The sequence below is a fragment of the Antechinus flavipes genome, chromosome 1 (genome assembly GCF_016432865.1).
Source record: "Antechinus flavipes isolate AdamAnt ecotype Samford, QLD, Australia chromosome 1, AdamAnt_v2, whole genome shotgun sequence".
Lineage (NCBI taxonomy): Eukaryota > Metazoa > Chordata > Mammalia > Dasyuromorphia > Dasyuridae > Antechinus > Antechinus flavipes.
In genome coordinates, this window is record NC_067398.1 from 702,632,750 (window position 1) to 702,653,011 (window position 20,262).

At 42.0% G+C, this 20,262-nt stretch overlaps 1 protein-coding gene across 1 annotated transcript in view; it reads right to left on the minus strand.

The window, feature by feature from the left end:
- Nucleotides 1-20,262, minus strand: part of TESC (tescalcin) — a 61,716-nt gene that overhangs the window by 26,228 nt on the left and 15,226 nt on the right. Inside the window, exon 2 of the mRNA XM_051972871.1 lies at nucleotides 1,973-2,042. Within this exon, the coding sequence (XP_051828831.1) occupies nucleotides 1,973-2,042 (70 nt within the window). The remainder of the gene's footprint in view (nucleotides 1-1,972; nucleotides 2,043-20,262) is intronic.

Below are 20,262 nucleotides of genomic sequence, written 5' to 3' on the forward strand. Positions count from 1 at the left end.
CTGGAGGTAATAGAGAGCCAATCAATATGTTCCAATCAGTGACACAGACTGTGTTCCCTCTCATTCTCTACCCCCCTCATAGTGTATCAGTTTCTTAAGATTCTTGTATTTGAGAATACAAGATAGTAGCTTAATAAATATTGTAGGTTTGAATTTGGGTTCTTCAGTGATACCTCACTCTCAAAGTAATGTTTCTTTATTGAAAAGCTATAACACAGGCAGCTAGGTGGTGCAATGGATAGAACATCAGCCCTGAATTCAGGAGGACCTGAGTTCAAATCTGGCCTTAGACACTTAATACTTCTTAGCTGTGTGACCCTGAGCAAATCCTTTAACCCCAGTTGCCTCAGCAAAAAAAAAAAAAAAAAAAAAAAAAAAAAAATAAAAGTTATAACATTTGGACCTAAATGAAACCTGTCTCCCTATAACTTCCAACTAGCTCCACCATCCTTTCTTTTCCAGGTGAAAAAGCTCCCTGTTTTGCTTCTAAGGAGATTTCTTGCTGAGCAATAACTTCATTTTCCCAGAGCACTGACTCAAAATCCCAGCATAGTTTGGATCTTAATGGTTCTGGGATACACAGGGGAGGAGATGCTGAATCTGGAATTGAAGGATCTGGCTTCCAATCCTGGTCTCTGCCCCAGATCATTCATGTGGCCTTAAGCAAATCAATTGAGCTCCTTCCCCTATAAAATCATTTCAAAATCTATGATCTCAGATTTCTCATTTGGTCCAAAGACAGCAGGAGAGTGACCTTCTCCATCTTCTTCACTCTTTCCTATATACTTACAATGCCTATAAGCTCCTTCCCTCCCTGTGGTGTTTTCTTCTTTTATATAATATATGATGGTTCTCTGGGAACAGTTTTCTTGGGGAGGTTTTCTGGAGGTAGCCTTAGTTTCGGTTCAGAGTAATAATCACTCCAAATGCAGCCAGGTGTTAAAAGTTGTTCTTTATTGTTTCTTCCAAAACAGCCCAGTTAGCTTTCTTTGGTTCTGAGAGCTCTTGTTGCTAGCTTCAGCCTCTCTCTGAATCTTGGTTCTACCCGGCTGCAGATTAGCTTCTCAATCTCCGGAACTGAACTCTCACTCTGTCAATCTTCCGAAGTGACTTCTGGCTCTAGCTCAACTCCGACTCGTGGCTTCTTCTGAAATGACTCTCCTCCACTCTGAGTCTTTTCAATTGACCTTCTGACCGAGCCTCTGTCAGCTTCTTATATATGATCTCCCAAAGCTCAACTCCGACTCCTGGCAATCTTCCAAACTGACTCTGGCTGATTGAAGCTCTTTTTATGCTTGGTGTAAAAGGTTGACTCATCATCCGAGAGTGGGATTATGGGAGATGTGAATTCACAAAGTTACCAAGTTAACTTTGTGTATCTCCCGTACTTGTGAACTCCAATGTGTGAGCTCTAATGTGTGACCTCTAATGTGTAAACTCTTAAAGGTGCAAATCCAAGCACACAAGCATTGCTTCGCATCAATTCCACTTAGTACCTTGTTTCAAGTTCTGGCCCATAACATCTCCTTGTAGGATCTCAATCATACTGAACTATGCTAAATTAGATAATTATTGTCTCTATCAATTCTAATGACTTGACATTTTATAAGGATTCCAACACCTCCCCTGATGGTGTCCTTGTGTTTTTTAGATTGCTTTGGGGTCTTTAAGATGGCTTGGGGTTCTTAACTTAGGACTATGAATTTCTTTTTAAAATTTCTTCAATTATATTTTGATAACTCAATATAATTGGTTTCCTCCATAATACTTTGTACTTTCTTTTGTGTACAATTCTTAGAAGGGGTTCATTTGGCACAAATCAGAACACAGATGTGGTGAAGACCTCATATTCTAGCACTGGTTCCTGAAGGTCATCATTTGGGAAGAGAGGGAGTCCTTTCCCATCCCCCTGCCCCAAACTTATCAGGCACTTCTTAACAGGTCTATGGAAGGGACCATATAAGCATCCTACCGGATGGTCAGCTGGTTCCCACTCAGCTGCTTGAACCTCCGGTGAAGCTGTTCGATTTGGTCTGAAGAGACTGGGGGATAAAAAAAGAGGGAGAGGTCATTAGTAATGAAGGGAACTTTCTCCTTGAACTGTTCAGGGAGAAAGGAAAAATCCATCTCCCATCTCCAACACCCCTCACCCAAGACCCTTACCCACCATCCCAAGACATCACTCAATCAACACTGAGATACAAAAACCAAAACTACAACAATGATGAAAAAGCAACAATCCACAAACAATAGAACAGCTGATGCCTCAAGGAGCATTGATATTCCATTGCCCCAATGAAGCTTCTGAACTGGGAAAGAGGAAAGAAGAGGTTCAAGCTGACCCCAGAAATTCATCCCAGGCTCTGGGGGGTCCAGGCCCCAATTTACTCATAGTCCATCAACAGTAACCACAACTACCACAACCACAACCACAACCACAAACTGCTCCTGCTACTGTACTATTACACTACACACTATATATATATATATATACACACCATACATGGAAATATATATATATATATGTGTGTATATATACACTCACACATTATGTGTATAAGTATAGAGAGAGAGGAAGAAAAAAGAAAACAAAGAAGAAGAAGAAGAAGAAGAAGAAGAAGAAGAAGAAGAAGAAGAAGAAGAAGAAGGAAGAGAAAAAATAAAAGGAGGAGGAGGAGAAGAAGAAGGAGGAGGAGGAAAAGGAAGAAAAGGGAAGGAAGAGGAGGAAGAGGACAAGGAGGAAGAGGAGGAGGATCAATAGAAGAAGAGGAGGAGGAGAAGGAAGAGAGGGAGGAAGAGGAAGAGAAGGAGAAGGAAAGGGAGGAGGAGGGGAAGAGGAAGAGAAGAAAAGATGAAGATGAAGAAGAAGAAAAAGAGGAGGAGGAGAGGGAGGAAGAGGAGGAGATGGAGGAAAAAGAGAGGAAGGAGGAGTAGAAGAAGGAGGAGAAAGAAAAGGAGGAGGAGGAGGAGGAAGAGGAAGAAGAGGAGGAGGAGAACAACAACAACAACAAAAACAAGAAGAGACTATGAAGACTTGAGACTCAGGACAGTGATGACTAGACCTAGTTAGTCAATCATAGCATTGTAATTAGCATTATAACTCTAGGTGGGAAAGGGACCTCAAAAGCCATGAAGTCCCCCTCTCCCCACATTCCTCATTTCATAGAAAGTCCATTAACTCACAAGGAACTAAGGAGATGCTGACCTATATGGGCAAAAGGATCTAGGAGTTTCATATGGCAATGAAATCAAAGGTTTGATGCCCCCCCCCCTCCCCAAAAGAGCTGATTTTTCGAGAGGCTTTAGGGTTTGCAAAGAGTGACACTGTATTTATTCACTTTATGTATGATGCTATACAGAACATCCCAAAAGTCTTAACGCAGTTGGGAGCTTTTAACCTTTCTCTCCCCTTTTCTAGTTGAGTGTTCTTTCTTTCCTCCCCTGCTCTCTAGGTTCTGACGCTCTCCTCTGCCTCCATCACTCCCTTGCTTATTTTTGTAAGCTCTGTGTTCACCTTCATTCCTTCCCACCCTGTACCTCTCACAATCATATATAAGGTTTTGGAGGACAAAACTATTTCGGGTTTTCCCCCCTTTCTTGCCATTCCCTCAGCATTGAACTGGACACAATTTCCTAGCACTTAAATGAGATATTGGAGGGACCTTCTCTGGTTGCCTCAGATCCTTGTAGTGTAATGCAGGAGAAACTGAGGCAAGGCAGAAATTAGAAGTTTTTAATATTTTGATAGTGGAGAGTAGGACAGGTGAAGCCATATTAGCCAGCCGGCTTGAATGGGATTCTTGTCTCAAAGCATTCAGCCACCAAGTAATTCCAGAGACTCTTATAGGGCTCCAGTGATCAGGGAAACAAAGGCAAAGTAGGGGGCAGAGCACTGGTGAGTGGAAACTCCAGGAAGGACCATAACTTTTTAATTCTGATAGGTTGGAGATGAAGAAGGAAGGATCATAAATTCTGATAAGTTGGGAGTGAAGAAACTTGGGAGACAGGAAATCTGTGCCCAGTAGATGCCCAAGCATTTGAGATAAGCCAGCTGGAGTTTTATGATTCGTTGGAATGCTAGAGTGGCCAGAGCTCTGCAGCTCTAATTATGTCAGTCCTAATGGCCAGGAAATGGGCGTTGCCACCAGGGAAACTGAGTCAGGGAAACAGAGGAGGAACAATTCAAGGAAACTGAGGCATAACAGTAGTTTCTGTGTCCTCAGGCGAATGGTACTTTCCTGTCCCCAGGTCAGTCCCAAGACCATTTCTCTGCAAATAATTCATAACAGAGACCCCTCTTTCCATTCCCCATGCCCCCTCCATTTCTCATCCATAGGATATTGCACAGATGGCGTTCTTTCCCCCTTCCTTTTAGGGGTAGAATACCAGCTGAACCCCCCCCAAAAAAACCCTGACATTCTTGCCTTTAGCTCTTGCCTACTCCTTCTCCTCTTCCTCCTCCTCCTCCTCTTCTTTATAAAGGCAAAACTGACCTTCTTGCCTTAGTAGAGAAGATCTCTACTAAGTGTGTCCCCAAGCTCAGATCGGAGAAATTGAGGGGAACCCCAGAACTCCCAGTTCGAATATATAGCCTGGCTTTGTACTATATAGCCTCAGCTTAGCAATGTGGCACCCGGTGCCTTATTTTCTTTAGCAATAAAGTAAAGATTAAAATATCACAACCCAAACACTAGCTTCGGGAAGAATCATGAATATACATGCACCTGAATTAATTCTGAAGCAATTAATTTGAAACACCATTAAAAGTGTGATACTAATTGAAGTGTGCTGTCCTAAAGGCAGGCCTGGGGTTCTCCCAGCTATTTCCTAAAGTAGTAAGTAATAAGTGCCATCTCCTTCACTGATTAGGAAAGGAAGGAGTGACTAGGGTTTAACAAGCCCAGAATTTGGAGAGTGCCTGGGGCCATGCCCAGGGGCACAGCTGGCCTAGCTCTGAGCCCCTGGGGCAGCAGATTCAGGAGGTACCATTAGTTCTCCCTTCTGGGGCTCACAGCACTGCTCCCCTTTCATCCCATCTCTCTGAGGGTTGGAGGCTGAGGGAACAGCTTCCTGGGACCCCCAAGGGTGACACAGAAGGCTGGCAGTGGAACAGAATGCTAATTAATAATAATAATAATAATAATAATAATAATAATAATAACAGCAAAATCCCAAGATCTCAGAATTGGATCTCACCCACATCAGAACAGAAATCCTTCCTATTTCTCATGCTCAAGGGGGAAAGCAAGAAGGGCTAGATTTGAGGTTTAAAGAGCAGAATTCCAAGTCCTTCTCTGCCCCCCCCCCCTTCCCTTAAAAGACACAGGCTGGCCAACTGATTTAAGAAATAAAGTGTTATTTAGAGTCAAATCCCACCTCAGACACTGTGGCCAAATCATTTCATCTTTCTCCCTCTGTTCAAAGAGAGGGTTTGACTGTGATCCTGTGTGTTGGATTCAAATTCTGTCTCTGTCTCTGTCTCAAACCAGCTGCGTGACCCCGGGCAGCCACTTCATTCCAAATGAGCCCCTTGTTCTCTCTCTATAAAATAGGGTTTAGTAACATCATTTACCTCTACAAGGTTAATGTGAGCAACAAATGAGATAATAGATATAAAGTGCTTTGCAAACTTTACATTTTGAGCAGATTAAATATAAAGATAAATCAATTTTAAAAGAAAGAAATGTCATTGAGATTATATGAACCTCAATTTCTTCACCCATAAAATGGGAATAATTATAGCATCTATTTCTTAGGGTTGTTGTGAGGATGAAATGAGATAGTCAATCACTTTGCAAACTTTAAAATAGACAACATTTAAATTATTATTAAATAAAAAAATAAAAAATAAAAAATATTTTATTAAAGTTACATTTGAAAATAAAATATGAAAAATTAAGTTATTTTTCTCTCTGGGCTTCAGTTCCCTCATCTGTAAAAGAGACCTCTGGGACTATGTCCTCTTTTAACACTAGCTTTAGGACTGGCATGGTTAGGTTAGGGTTGCTTTTACTTTTGACACTTCCCTGGGATTCCTGGGAGAAATGCTGCTAATATTGACATATGAATGTGTCAATAGGGGTGTGGTTCCTTTCAGGAACTGTAATGAATGAAAAATTCAGATTGGTTCAGAAGGTGGGGGTTATTATTCACTTGGAAAAGGATCCAACATGGAGTTTCTAATTAACTACATTTTCTAATTAATCAACAATTCCCAACTGATTCCAATAAAATTCATATCCTTTGTACTTCCGTGTATTTGTTTTATTTTAGATGATTCTCAGACTTCCAGAAGGGCTCAGGATACACAGAATGCATTAATATGTTAAAAATAAGATTCAAAATTCCAGAATCCCAAAGCTTTATTTATTATCAAAAGACTTCTGGGTTTAGGATTACATGATGCAAGTTGGAATCCCAAAGCAGCCCTTTCCCTTCAGAATAATTTTTGTCCTTAGAAAGTTTTCCCTTACTGCAAGCTGAAATCTTCCCCTTTGAATCATTTATCCATTTTATTCAAGGGCCAGTGCTCTAATCACTCTGCAATCTAGCTGCCCCATCTCATTGTTAAATCATAATTATTAATCAGTATTAGAGAGGCTTTGTGGCCAAACAGGAGATAAAAGGTTCTCTGGAGTGGGGGAAACGGGTTCAAATCCGTCCTATGGCACCAGATGACACTTGAAAATAATAAACCACAGTAGATATTGGCCAGGTAATCAGACGACAGCCTTTAAATCTTGGCAATGCTACTTCCCGAATGTGTGGAACTTTGGGCAAAATCTTTTCCCCTCCCTGGGCCAGTTTCCTCATCTGTAAATGGAGAGAGTTGGACCAGCTGTCCTAAGATCTCTGCCAGCTTTAGAGGTACATGGGTTACATCTGCACTGGGGGAAGGAACCTCCATACTGGGAATTCTGTCCATCTTCAGATCAAGGGGAAAAAAAGCTATATTGATCACTTCAGGTTCCTTTACACCCTTTCAGGTTAACAAAACCCTCTTCTCTGACTTCCTTTGGCACCTAGAAGACTGTTTATTCCCATCAGATTGCCCATGGTAAACTTTTTTTTTTTTTTTTCCCGTGCTTGCTTCCAAGTCTTGTAACCCAACCCTTGACCCTGGCTGATGAAGTCACTAATGCAGTGGGAACCATGGGAACAAGGAAGTCTCATGTTTCTGGAATCCTCTCTTGGGTTCTTCTTTTTTTTCCTAAGTCAACACTGGGGACAGCAGGGGAGCTATGACCCTCGGGTCCTCAGTCCATCCTTATTTATCATCCTTCCATCCACCCATTCAAGTATATACCCATTAAACTCCTTAAACTCTGTTAATTGAGGGAAGTAGATGCAAACTTTAGCATCATCAGAGGATCACAGACTTGGGAGATAATAATAAAAGCTAATATTCAGACACTACCTTGTATGTGTCAGATACTGTGCTAAGTGTTTTACAATTCTTATCTCATTTGGTCCTCACAAGTAGATGCTATTATTAGCCCCATTTTATAAATAAGGAAACTGAGGCAAACAGATGCAAGGACTTGTGTAGGACAACACAGCTAATAAGTATCTGAATCTGAGTTTGAATTCGGGTCTCCCCAATTTCAGCCAGACCCGGTGCTCTATCCCACTGCCCCAACACCCCACAGTTGATGAAACTTTATTCTGTGAAGGTGATCTGACTTGCCTCACATTACACAGTCTTTCATTCATTAATTATTCAAATATGCATTTAAAAAGTGCCCAGTTTGTGGCCGGTACTGTGACAGGTGTAAGGAATTGTAGCACTTAATAAATATTTGTTGGATTGAAAACTCTGTAACTTAGAATAAGACATTTAGCGTTTATGCTAACCAGTTTCTTCTGCAAAATGAGGCGGAGCTCCCTGTCTCCAAGGTCCTTTCTAACTTTAACTCTAGGGTCCTCACATCTACTTTGCTTTAAGAGCCAGGGTGAGGGCTCCGGGACTCGGTTTCCATGTTTGTCCAGCTTGGAATCTATGATTCTTTGAATTTGAAGAAGAGAAACCCACTGTCTCCTGTGGCAATGTATTACACACACCCACACACAAACATAGACACATACCCACATACACATACATGCACATCCACATCCACACAGACCTACATGTACCCACATCCACTCACCCACCCCCACACCAGCTCCAAAACCCAAAACAATGAGAATGACTGACCTCATGGAACTCACATCCCATTGAGAGAAACCAGGAACACATCGATAAGTACATAATTAATCAATAAACATTCATTAAGCACCTGCCATGGGCCAGGTACTGTCCTAAGTGCTGGGCAAGAGATACTTCCTGCTCTCAAGAGCTCACAATCTAATAAATAAATATTTAAAATATACAGATAAATATATAATATAAATAATCTGTGTAATTTACAATTATTATCTAATTTAATCCTCATAACAACCCTGGGAGGCTATTTTTACTCCCAATTTTACAGGTGAGGAAACTGAGTCAAACAGATTAAATGACTTGCTCAGGATTATACAGCTAATAAGGTCTGAAGCTGGGTTATATATATATTTGTGTATTGTTTACATATATATAAAATGTATATACATATATACACATAGAGAGAGAGAATGTATTGTACATTGTGTGTAAATATATATGTGTATACTGTATATGCTATATAGAAAGAATCTATTGTACAATAACTTGTACAATAGATTTTCTCTCTCTCTCTCTCTTTTCTCTGTCTCTGTGTCTCTGTCTTTGTCTCTGTGTCTCTCTCTGTATGTATGTGTATGTTTCTGTCTCTCTTCATACAATGTAAATTGAAGGTTATGTATCAATTGGCAGAAGTAGGGGAGAGCAGGAAAAGCCTCCTCCAGAAGGTGACATTTGAGCTGAACTTGCAGGAAGTTAGGGTTTGTACAAGACAGAGATGATGTGGGATCGCATTTCTGTCCTGAGGAACGTCCTGGACACAGGACTGGAGGCAGGAGATGGAGTGCCACGTCCAGGGACAGCAAGGACACAGTTTGACTGGAATGGAGAGGGTGTGAAGGGAGCAACGTGTAAACTGTCCCTGCAGCCTGATTGGGCATCAGCACAGTTCACATAAGAGGGGGGAATCTGGGAGGGCTGATAATAGGCTGGTGGGCTTGCCTGTGACTCACTCAAGCTGTTCTCCTGGGCTGATAGCATCCCCTTTGGTGAGGACCCCCAAAACAAAGCTACCCTTCTGGGGAAGCTGCTCTAGCTGCTATTCCTTCTTGATGGTCCATAGCCAACCTTAGGACTGTGCTAGCTCATCTCCTTCCACTTCTTGGCTGCCATCTCACTGGAGTTCACTGGGCAGGGGACTGACAACTGGATTTTCTTTTCCATTCTTCTAATTGGCTCCCCGGAGTGCAAGCATGGAAGATAATGAAGATTCCCCCCAAAGGACCACCGATTTAGAGCTGCAATGACCTTAGAGACTGGAGCCCAAGGTCACAAAAGGCAAAAAACAGCCAGAATCAAGTCCTCTAACTGTGTCCAGTTTTCTTTCTATTTTTATGAATCCTTCACCCTCCTTTCTTTCCCAGGCCCTTGGGATACATCTCCAAGAAGCACTTTTGTTGGATTTAGCTTCATTAGGCCTGGATTCTAGACTCAGCTCCGCCATTTACAGCTGTGCAACTCTGGACTTCAGTTTCTTCTTCTGTACATTTTTTTGAGGGGTTAAGTAACTTGCCCAGGATCACACAGTTAGTAAGTGTCTGAGGTCCTATTTGAACTGACTCCAGGACTGGTGCTTTCTCCACAGTAACACCTACCTGCCCCTCTTCTTCTGTAAACTGAGGAGCTCCTATGTGATTCCTAATGTTCCTTAGACTTCCTAACAGCCTATGATTAAAATTCTAATTCATATCTGTTTCAAAGCTCGATTATACTGAAATCTTCTGGGAGGGCAGAGAATACATTTTAGTCTTTTCTTCCCTTTTTTTTTAAATCTCTAGCCCTTAACAAGTTGCCTAAAGCATAGTTAGTATTTAAACAAAATAAAAAAAAAGTGCTTGCTAACCAATTGACCAAAGCAGACCACGAGCAGACAACGTGCCCCATTTCCTTTCTACCATCACAGGTTCCAAATTTACTGCTAGTCAGCAGCTGTTCACCACTTCCTATGAGAACAGGAAACTAGAGTCTGTCCACAAAGCAGTAAAAAGCCCAAAGAAGGCCCACAGACACAGCGAGCATCTTAAGAGAGATGGTCCCTGAGGAAGGAGCTACTAAACCACCGTGGGTTTGTTTTCTATATCTGCCAGACTTACATATGTGAAGCTGCCTGAGTGGAATGAAACCCTTGGAGGGGAGGAACCCTTACTTACGTGGCACGATGTCTGGCACAGAGTAGCTTCCTGAAAATCAACTCTCCCATTCAGCTCTGCTCTTTTCATCATGAATGTTCAAAAATCCTCTATTTCATCAAATAGGCATCTTTTCCTCTGAAGGATTACACTCAGTTTTGCTGAGTAGGTGATTCTTGGTTGTAAGCCTAGCTACACAAAGTAGCTTCTTAAAATAAATGCTTGTTGTATGAATACAGAGAGGCTGGAGAGACTTACATGAACCGATGCTGAGTGAAATGAGCAGAACCAGGAGATCATTATATACCTCAACAACGATACTGTATGAAGATGTATTCTGATGGAAGTGGATTTCTTTGACAAAGAGAAGATCTAACTCTGTTTCAATTGATCAAGGATGGACAGAAGCAGCTACACCCATAGAAAGAACACTGGGAAATGAATGTAAACTGCTTGCATTTTGGTTTTTCTTCCTGGGTCATTTTTACCTTCTGAATCCAACTCTTCCTTGCAACAAGAGAACTGTTTGGTTCTGCACACATATATTGTATCTAGGATATACTGTAACCTATTTAACATGCATGAGACTGCCTGTCATCTAGGGGAGGAGGTAGAGGGAGGGAAGGGAAAAATCGGAACAGAAGTGAATGCAAGGGACAATGTTGTAAAACAAATTATCCAGGAATGGGTTCTGCCAATAAAAAGTTATAATTAAAAAAAATGCTTGTTGACTGACAGCTTGATTGAAATTTCCAAAGAAATTTCTTTAGCTCTTTTTAGGAGCTTTTTCAGACTTTGAGAAAGAATGGGAAGAGACTCAGAAGTATTCAGTTGCAGAATTGATTGGTTGTTGTCCTTTACTCTTGAAGAGGAGCAAAATGACATCACTATGTTCTAGTGTATTTGAACAAGAATCCCTCCTATGAGGTCCAAAAAGAAAGTAGCTGGAGATCTACAGTGGAGGGGAATCGCTGCTTCTTGAAATAGTCCATCCATTCTCCTTTGGGACAATTATAACTGTGAAGGGGATGGGGTCACTTGTCTGGAGTTGAAAGGGAGCTCATAGTCCTTATAGTCAAGTCCTTTGATTTTACAGATGAGGAAACTGAGGCTTAGGAGACACAGACTTGCTTAAAATCAGAAGGTGGTCAACAGGTATTTTGACTCACATGTTGTTTCCACTGCATCATGTCTGTCCCTTACAATATGCAGTATCAGAACAAAGAAAATTAGAGCTGGCAAGGGGTTGTGGGAGCCACCGAATCCTGCCAGCCTCCAGGGCTCATTCCCTTTTACCTTCTCTATAACTACCTCCTTGTACAAGGCACATGGTAATTATATTGGAGATATAAGGACAAGTTAGACACAACTCCTACCCCCCAAGAAACCAAAAGTCCAGGAGCTAAGAGATAATGAACCCCAGTAAATATGATATTTGTTAGAATATGAAAGGGTGAATAAGAATAGACTATGAAGAGTGCTAGGAGATCAGATGAGAGAGGATCATGGCTTTGTTTATAATCATCATTCTCATCAACATCACTACCCTCATCCTCACCTACCACCACAATCATAATCGTGGTCATCAATACCAACGCTAACATTTATACAGTGTTTTAAAGTTTACAAAATGCTTTACATCCAACATATAACCATAAAGGAACAAGAACAACAATAACTAGCACCTTTGTGCCAGGCGCTATACTATTATTTCAATTTATCCTCATGATAACTCCAAAAGGTGGATGCTGATACTTTTATTCCCATTTTATACAGGAAGCAAATAGAGGGACTTGTCCAGGATAACACAGCTAATGTGTTTGAAGCTGAATTTGAACTCAGATCCTTCTGACTACAAGTCCAACATTCTAGCCACTGTCAAGGTGAATTAATAATAAGGGATCGAGATATAGAAAGGTGAGTTGTAATGGGCTGAAACTGAGTTGATGCATTGAGGTCCGAACACTTATTGGCTAATTATCAATTGGACAATACTCTATCAGTATATGTTTGAAGGAAGAATGGCCTGCCCACTATGCTGCAGGCTTGATCTGTTGTATAGGAGATTGGATAGAGGATTTGGTGGGTGGAGTGAGAGCCAGAGTCATTTTTGCCTGGATTCATGTCCCAATTGCTCTCACTTCGTATCGCCATTCCCATTCACCTCCACAAAGAATAAAGATCCAGGACTTTTGCTGATCCTGACTCCGGCTGATTTTAAAGTACCCTGGGTGTTATCACGGTCATCACAGTGAGTATTGGGGAAAAGGAGGGGAAATTTTTGACAAAAGGAACAAAAGCATAGAAATGGCAAAAAGAATCTCATGTTCAGGAAACCGAGGACTCAGTGGAAAGGATGCTGAACCTAGAATCAGGAAATCCTGAGTTCAAATATGGCTTCAGACACTAGCTGTATGATTCAATTTGCCTCAGTGTCCTCATCTGCAAAATGAGCTGGAGAAGAAAATGGCAAACCACTCCAGTATTTCTGCCAAGAAAACCCCAAATGGGCTCACAAAGAACCGGACGCGAGTGCACCACAACCACAAGCAGCACCCACTATATGCCAGCCTGCACTGTGTCGGGTAATGGGGACACAAGGACAAGTGTTAAACAATCTCTACCCTCAAGAAACTTAAACTGGGGGAGGATAGTGGGTCCACTCTGGTTGGAGGAGCCGAATGGCTGAGGGATCCCCGGAGGGCCACGGGTGAAAGAAGGAGCTGTCAGAGGGAGAAACGTGGCCCTAAGACCAAAGATCTTCGGTTCCTTTTGTCAGCTGGAGGCTCTGAGCTGAACCTCGAAGTGCTTTTAGCATTTGGCCCCTTTCCATCATCTGCAAAACCTGTCTTCTGGAATCCGCATCAGTGTTCGCTTGTTTAGGGCTAATGAGGAGGATGAACTCGGAGACAGGAGACATTTGGAAGCAAAGATGACCCAGCCCCTTCCACCATAAATGGCTTTCTTCATGACCTTTATGGAAAGATGGGCAGGGTGCTCCCCCTTCCCAGATCAGTGATTCTTCTCAGTCTTCTTTTAAATAAATATTGATTTTTTTAACATTAACATTTAAAACTCTCTCTCTTTCTCCCTACTTAGAGAGTCATAGCTTATTTCAAATAATGATAGAATGGATCAAAAAGCATATCAGAAAAACTAACCGGCCCACCAATTAACAATGGAAGAACATGCAACGATCCACATCGATAATTCCACCTCCATAAAGATGGGAGGCAGGTGCTTGGCTTTCCTCCTAATGGGAGTCATTAAAGAGGAGAAAACTGGAAAGTAGGAATGGGATTCTTGAGTATTTCCTGAAGATATTAACTAGACCCGTTGCTTCTGAGTATGCTAGATGCTATCTTGTTCATGAAACTTCCCTGATACATTTCCCCATCTCACCCTAGTTTTTAGCAATGATTGGAGAGTCAGCGGGCCTGAATTCAAATCTCACTTCTGATTCTTTCTATCTATGTGACCTTAGACAAATTATTTAATCTCTTTCAACCTTATTTCCTTCATCTGTAAAATAAAAGTTAGAGAGGAGATGGCCTTTGGGGTCCCTTCTAGCTAGAGTTAGGGTCCTCAAACTATCTTCTATTGATTGATTTGTGAAAATGGTAGAGCCCATTTGGAATTATGCTCAAAAAGTTATCAACTGTGCATACCCTTTGATCCAGTAGTGTTACTACTGGGCTTATACCCCAAAGAGATCTTAAAGGAGGGAAAGGGACCCACATGTGCAAGAATGTTTGTGGCAGCCCTCTTTGTAGTGGCCAGAAACTGGAAACTGAGTGGACGCCCATCAGCTGGAGAATGGCTGAGTAAATTGTGGTATATGAATATTATGGAATATTATTGTTCTGTAAGAAATGATCAGCAGGATGATTTCAGAAAGGCCTGGAGAGACTGACATGAATTGATGCTGAATGAAATGAGCAGGACCAGGAAATCATTATATACTCCAACAATACTGTATGAGGATCAATTCTGATGGACGTGGCCCTCTTCAACAATGAGATGAACCAAATCAGTTCCAATGGAGCAGTAATGAATTGAACCAGCTACGCCCAGCAAAAGAACTCTGGGAGATGACTAAGAACCATTACATAGAATTCCCAATCCCTCTATTTTTGCCTGCCTGCATTTTGATTTCCTTCACAGGCTAATTGTACACTATTTCAGAGTCCGATTCTTTTTTAACGGTTTGGACATGTATACTTATTTTGTATTTAATTTATACTTTAACATATTTAACATGTATTGGTCATCCTGCCATCGGGGGGAGAGAGTAGGGGGAAGGAGGGGAAAAATCGGAACAAAAGGTTTGGCGATTGTCAATGCTGTAAAATTACCCAGACATATAACTTGTAAATAAAAAGCTATTAAAAATTAAAAAAAAAGAAAATGATAGCACCCCTAGACAAATGACTTAATCCCTCTCAATCTTATTTCCTTCATCAAAGTTAGAGAGGAGATGGACTTTGGGGTCCCTTCCAGCTATAGAATTAAGATCGTCAAACTATCTTCTATTGATTGATTTGTGAAAATGATAGAGCCTCTAAGTAGATAGAATATAAATTTCCTGAAACCAGACTGTTTTTCATTTTTTATTCACATCCTTAGGTCAGCTAAATGGTGGTATAGTGCATTTTCCTGAGTTTAAATCTGGTCTCAGACACTTAGTAACTGTGTGACCCTGGGCAAGTCACTTAACCTGCTTGCCTTAACCCTCATCTGCAAAATGAGCTGGAGAAGGAAATGGCAAAGCACTATCATGAAAACCAAAATGGTATCAGGGAGAGTCAGGAATGACTGAGCAACCACAAATGGTATTATGAAAAGTGAGAGGGAATTCAGGGGCCATTTAGTCCAATCCTCCCATTTCATAGAGGAGGAAACTAAGGCTCAGGGATGTAAGGGAAGGAGCATAGATTTAGAACTGGAAGGAAAGTTTGAGATCATCCATTCATTTTACAACAAAGGAACCTGATGACCACGGGTGGCCTGCCCAGGCTAGGACGCCTCAGCGGCCCAAGGTCTCCAGTTCGGACACAAACATCGCCGAGTCCTTCCAGAATGCCGCTGAAGGGAGCACAAACAATCCATCAGGGATGACGTCCTTGCTGAGCTCAGCCCATGGGTCCAGCTGACGCGGCTGCTTTCCTGGGCCTTTTCATCCTCTGCCAAGCTTCTAATGCTGTTCTGTTAACAGTGCTCCTCCCTTTCAGAGAAGGACCCATAGATGCCCACTGTGGGAGCCTGGCTCTTGGTCCAGTGAGTCCATGTCTCTGGGGACAGTCATGGGCAGCAGCCAGTACTGAGCAAAGGAATGAGCTCTTGGTTTAGATTCTGAGGAACTGGGCTGAGTTCGATCCTATCACTCTGAAATATTTCCTGTGTCAACTTTCGACTATCTTTGGTGTCTTCTTTGTAAATGGGGACAGAATAGGGGGCTTTTGAGGTTCCTCCCAGCTCTCAATGTATGAAGTAAAGTGAGAAGAGGAAACGATGCAATCCCCAGCATCTGTTAGCTGTTTGTTATGGGCCAGGCTCTGTACTTGGCTCTGGAGATACACACACACACACACACACATACTCACCCGCCCTCATAGAGCTTCCATTTCATCCCTGCAGATGGTACATACATGTAAAAGCATAGAAAAAACAAATGCAAGCTCCAGGGGATCAGGAAAGTCACTGAAGGGAGTTCTTGAGCTGAGTCTTGATGGGAATTAGAAATCTGGGGTATCGTCTGATAGGAGCCACAAAAAGGCCCAGTGAAACTCAATCATAAAATCAACCAACAAGCATTTATTAAGCATTCACTTGTGCCAGGCAGGGCAACTAGTTGGCACCAGAGTGCACAGAGCACCATTCCTAAAGTCAGGAAGACTTAACTCATGAGCATGAGTTCAAATATTGCCTCAAACACTTACTACGTGACCTTGGGACTCAGTTTCCTTATCTTTAAAATGGTAATAATTATAATAATAGAACTTCTATCCTAGGGTTGTTATGAGGATCAAATAAGAAAATAACTGCAAAGCACTGTGCCTGCCACATAGTAGTTGCTTTACAAATGTTCTTCTTAAGATGGAAAATGAATGGATGCCCATCAATTGGAGAATGGTTGGGTAAATTGTGGTATATGAATGTTATGGAATATTATTGTTCTGTAAGAAATGACCAGCAGGATGAATACAGAGAGGACTGGCGAGACTTACATGAACTGATGCTAAGTGAAATGAGCAGAACCAGGAGATCATTATATATCTCAACAACGATACTGTTTGAGGATGTATTCTGATGGAAGTGGATGTCTTCGATAAAGAGAGCTAATTCAGTTTCAATTGATCAAGGATGGACAGAAGCAGCTACACCCAAAGAAAGAACACTGGGAAATGAATATAAACTGCTTGCATTTTTATTTTTCTTCCCGGATTATTTATACCTTCTGAATTCTCCCTGTGCAACAAGAAAACTGTTCGGTTCTGCACACATATATTGTATCCAGGATATACTGTAACCTATTCAACATGTAAAGGATTGCTTGCCATCTGGGGGAGGGGGTGGAAGGAGGGAGGGGAAAAATCGGAACAGAAGTGAATGCAAGGGATAATATTATAAAAAATTACCTTGGCATGAGTTCTGTCAATAAAAAGTTATTTAAAAAAACCAAAAAAAAGTTCTTCTTATTATATGTATTAATATAATAAATATAATTATATTATTAATATAAAATATTATTACTATTCCATTGAATTGAGCTGAATTTGGCCTTGAGCAGATACACTTTGGTCTCTTCTGCCAGTAGGGAGAGCGCCCACAGTTCCATACCAGCAGGAGGAAGCGCGGCCTGGAAGGGAATTATTCTTTTTAATCTTTCATCTAGAGAAGGAACTAAGAGGATGAAAGAAATCTTTCCTCACTCATCCCTGAGCCTCCTGCTGCCTTTCTCCCGACTGAGGCTGAGGCTCATATGGATTGATTGGACTTTTGAACAGTCATCCCCACTGGTCCGGCTGGAAGTTCGGGCAGGTGGTGTTTTGGCAGAGCTGTGTGTATGTGTGTGTGTGTGTGTGTGTGTGTGTGTGTGTGTGTGTGTGTGTGTGTCTTTATGGTTGTATGTGTGTGTGTGTGGTGTGTGTATATGTGTCTGTGTCTGTATGGTTGTGTGTTATGTGTAGCGGGGGTGGGGTATGTATATGTGTGTTGACTTGACTGAAATCAGGCTGTATTTTGCTGGCATTTCATCTTCCCGCCTAATTTTCTCTCCCTTGCTCGGTCATCAACTTTTCATGTAATTAAAAGGCCTTGAGAAAAGGAGTAGGGGATGGGGAAACAATTCAACAAGTGCACAATTCAATGGGCCAGACTTTGAAAAGTCTTGGAGGCTGGTTTAGTCCAATCTAGAGATTCGGTGATTGGTGCAGGAAACATTAGAGGGGAAAGGAAATTTGAACCCCAATCCTCAGTTTCCCCAATTAGGGTTTGGGTCATCAAGATCTCTTTTAGAGCATTCACAACACCAGTGACCATATAGAAGACCTCCAGGAAAGGGGAATCCATCTCTTTCTGATGATTCCCATTCTCCTGTAGCATTTAGTCTTGTCTGCCTTTTCATGTCCCAATTTGGGGTTTTCTTGGCAGACATACTGGAGTATTCCATTGCCATTTCCTTCTCCAACTTATTTTATAGATGAGGAAAATGAGGCAAACAGAGTTAAGTGACTTGCTCAAGGTCACATAGCCAGTAAATGTTTGAGGCTGGATTTGAGCTCATGGCTCTATGGCTGTTGCCTTATCCACTATGGTGCTCCCTAGCTGCCCCCACTTGATAAAAATTATTATTATTATTTTTAATACCAAGCCTAAACTAGCCTTTGTACAATCTCCATTCAATCTTCCCTCTGGGGCCAATCAGAACAGCAACAGTCATAGAGCCCTTCAGATACTTGGAGATGTCAAGCTTCCATCTGCCCTTTCTCTCCCCTCCCCCCATCTTCACCTTCTTACTTCCTTCTCCCCATCCTAATATGGCTTGAACTGGAGAACTATCATTATCCTGGTTACCCTCCTCTGGATGTTCTCCAGTTTATGAATGTCCTTCCTAAAATGTACTGCTAGAAAGTGAATACTGTCCTAGGAATGTGCTCCTCTGGGACTGTTTCCTTATCTGTAAAGGGTTAGACTAAATGGGCCTGAGTTTTCTTAAAACTCTATATAAAAATCTTATGACCTCTCTGGGCCTCAGTTTCCCCATCTGTAAATTGGGGAGGTTGGACTGGATATTTCTTTATAACTCTAGCTGTCTGATCCCAAGACCCCTCTGGGTCTCAAGTGTTAAGGATTCGGTTGTTTTCAGTCACATATGACTCCATCTGGAGTTTTCCTGTTAGAGATACTGGCTTTTCCTTCTTCAGCTCATTTTACAGATGAGGAAACTGAGGCAATTGGGGGAGGGGATGACTGGCCCAAAGCTAGTAAGTGTCTGAGGCTAGATTTGAACTCGAAATTGAGTCTTAGCTCTGTGCATCATGGGGCCATCTAGTTGCCCATTCAATGCTACCAGGGCCCTACCACTTCTAAAGCTGTGTCCTTTGGTCTCTTCTGGTCCGACCAGAGCGCAGTAACACTTCCTCACCCCTGGGCCTCCACGCCCCTTTCCATCACTTAGCTTTCCCAGGATTCTAATGAACAGCTTCCTGTCTGGTGCAAAGCCTTCTTTGATTGTCAGTTCTGCCGGAGGTCAGACCAGGAAACATGTCTGAGTGGGGAAGGTTGGACTCAAGGCTTTGACAGTGAGACCTGTCAAACACAAGCACTGCCCAGGGAGTCCAGACTTGGGGATGGTGCCCTCTGGACAGCTGTCAAAAGGGAAGAAGCCCTCTGGACAGCCGTCAAAAGAAAGGAGGCCCAGGGGCCAGCCTGGAAAGCCAGACTTTTCACCCCTGCAAAATGGAGAATTCCCATCCTCCTCTTTTATAGGGAACCCAGGGTTTGGGCATTTAAATAGTCACGGTTTGCTCTTGGTAGGGCAATCAGTCAAAAACATTTATTAAGTGCCTACTGTGTGCCAGACACAAAAGGAGGCCAAAGACAACTCCTGCCCTTGAGGAGCTTACAATCTAACAAGGGAGGCAGATGTGCAAACAACTATGTACATAGAAACAAGATCTATGGCAGATAAATGGGATATAATGAATAGAAGTAAGATAGTAGAGTGAAGAAGGTGTGGGAAAGGCTTTCTGTAGAAAGTGGGATGTTAGCTGAGTGTTCCAAGCATGGGAGATAGCCAGAGATGTCCTGTGCAGGTGGGCATTAGTCTTTAGATAATAATAATAATAGTTAATAATAACTAACATCCATATGATCTTTATTATGTGCTTTACAATAATTATCTCATTTCATCCAAACACCGTTCCAGGGAGATAGGGATTAATATTATACCCATTTTATAGATGAGGAAACTGAGGTGACCAGAAGCCACTCTGGCCAGATTTTAACTCAGGCTTTCCTTATGCAGCATTCCATCCATGGTTCCAGATAATTGTTGACTGCATGTAGTTTGGCTTTGGAGGTCATTTCAAGTTTGTTGAACTGAATTGATCACAAATCTGGACAGAAAGGGACCTCAGAAGGAGCCAACTCATCATTTTTTACAGATTCTAACTCAGCTGCTAGGACTTTAGATATTTCAGTCCTGTCCTCCAGCCTGGGGTGGAGTGGGGGGGGGGGCGCTCCCTGGGGGCAAGTCCAAGCCTCTTTAAGAACAAGTCAGTGAGGGACAGCTAGGTGGCGCTATAGCAGATAGAGCACCTGCCCTGAAGTCTGGAGGTCCTGAGTTCCAATCCAACTTCAGACACTTAACATTTCATAGCTGTGTGACCCTATGTAAGTCATTTAACTCCGATTGCCTTGCCAAAAAAA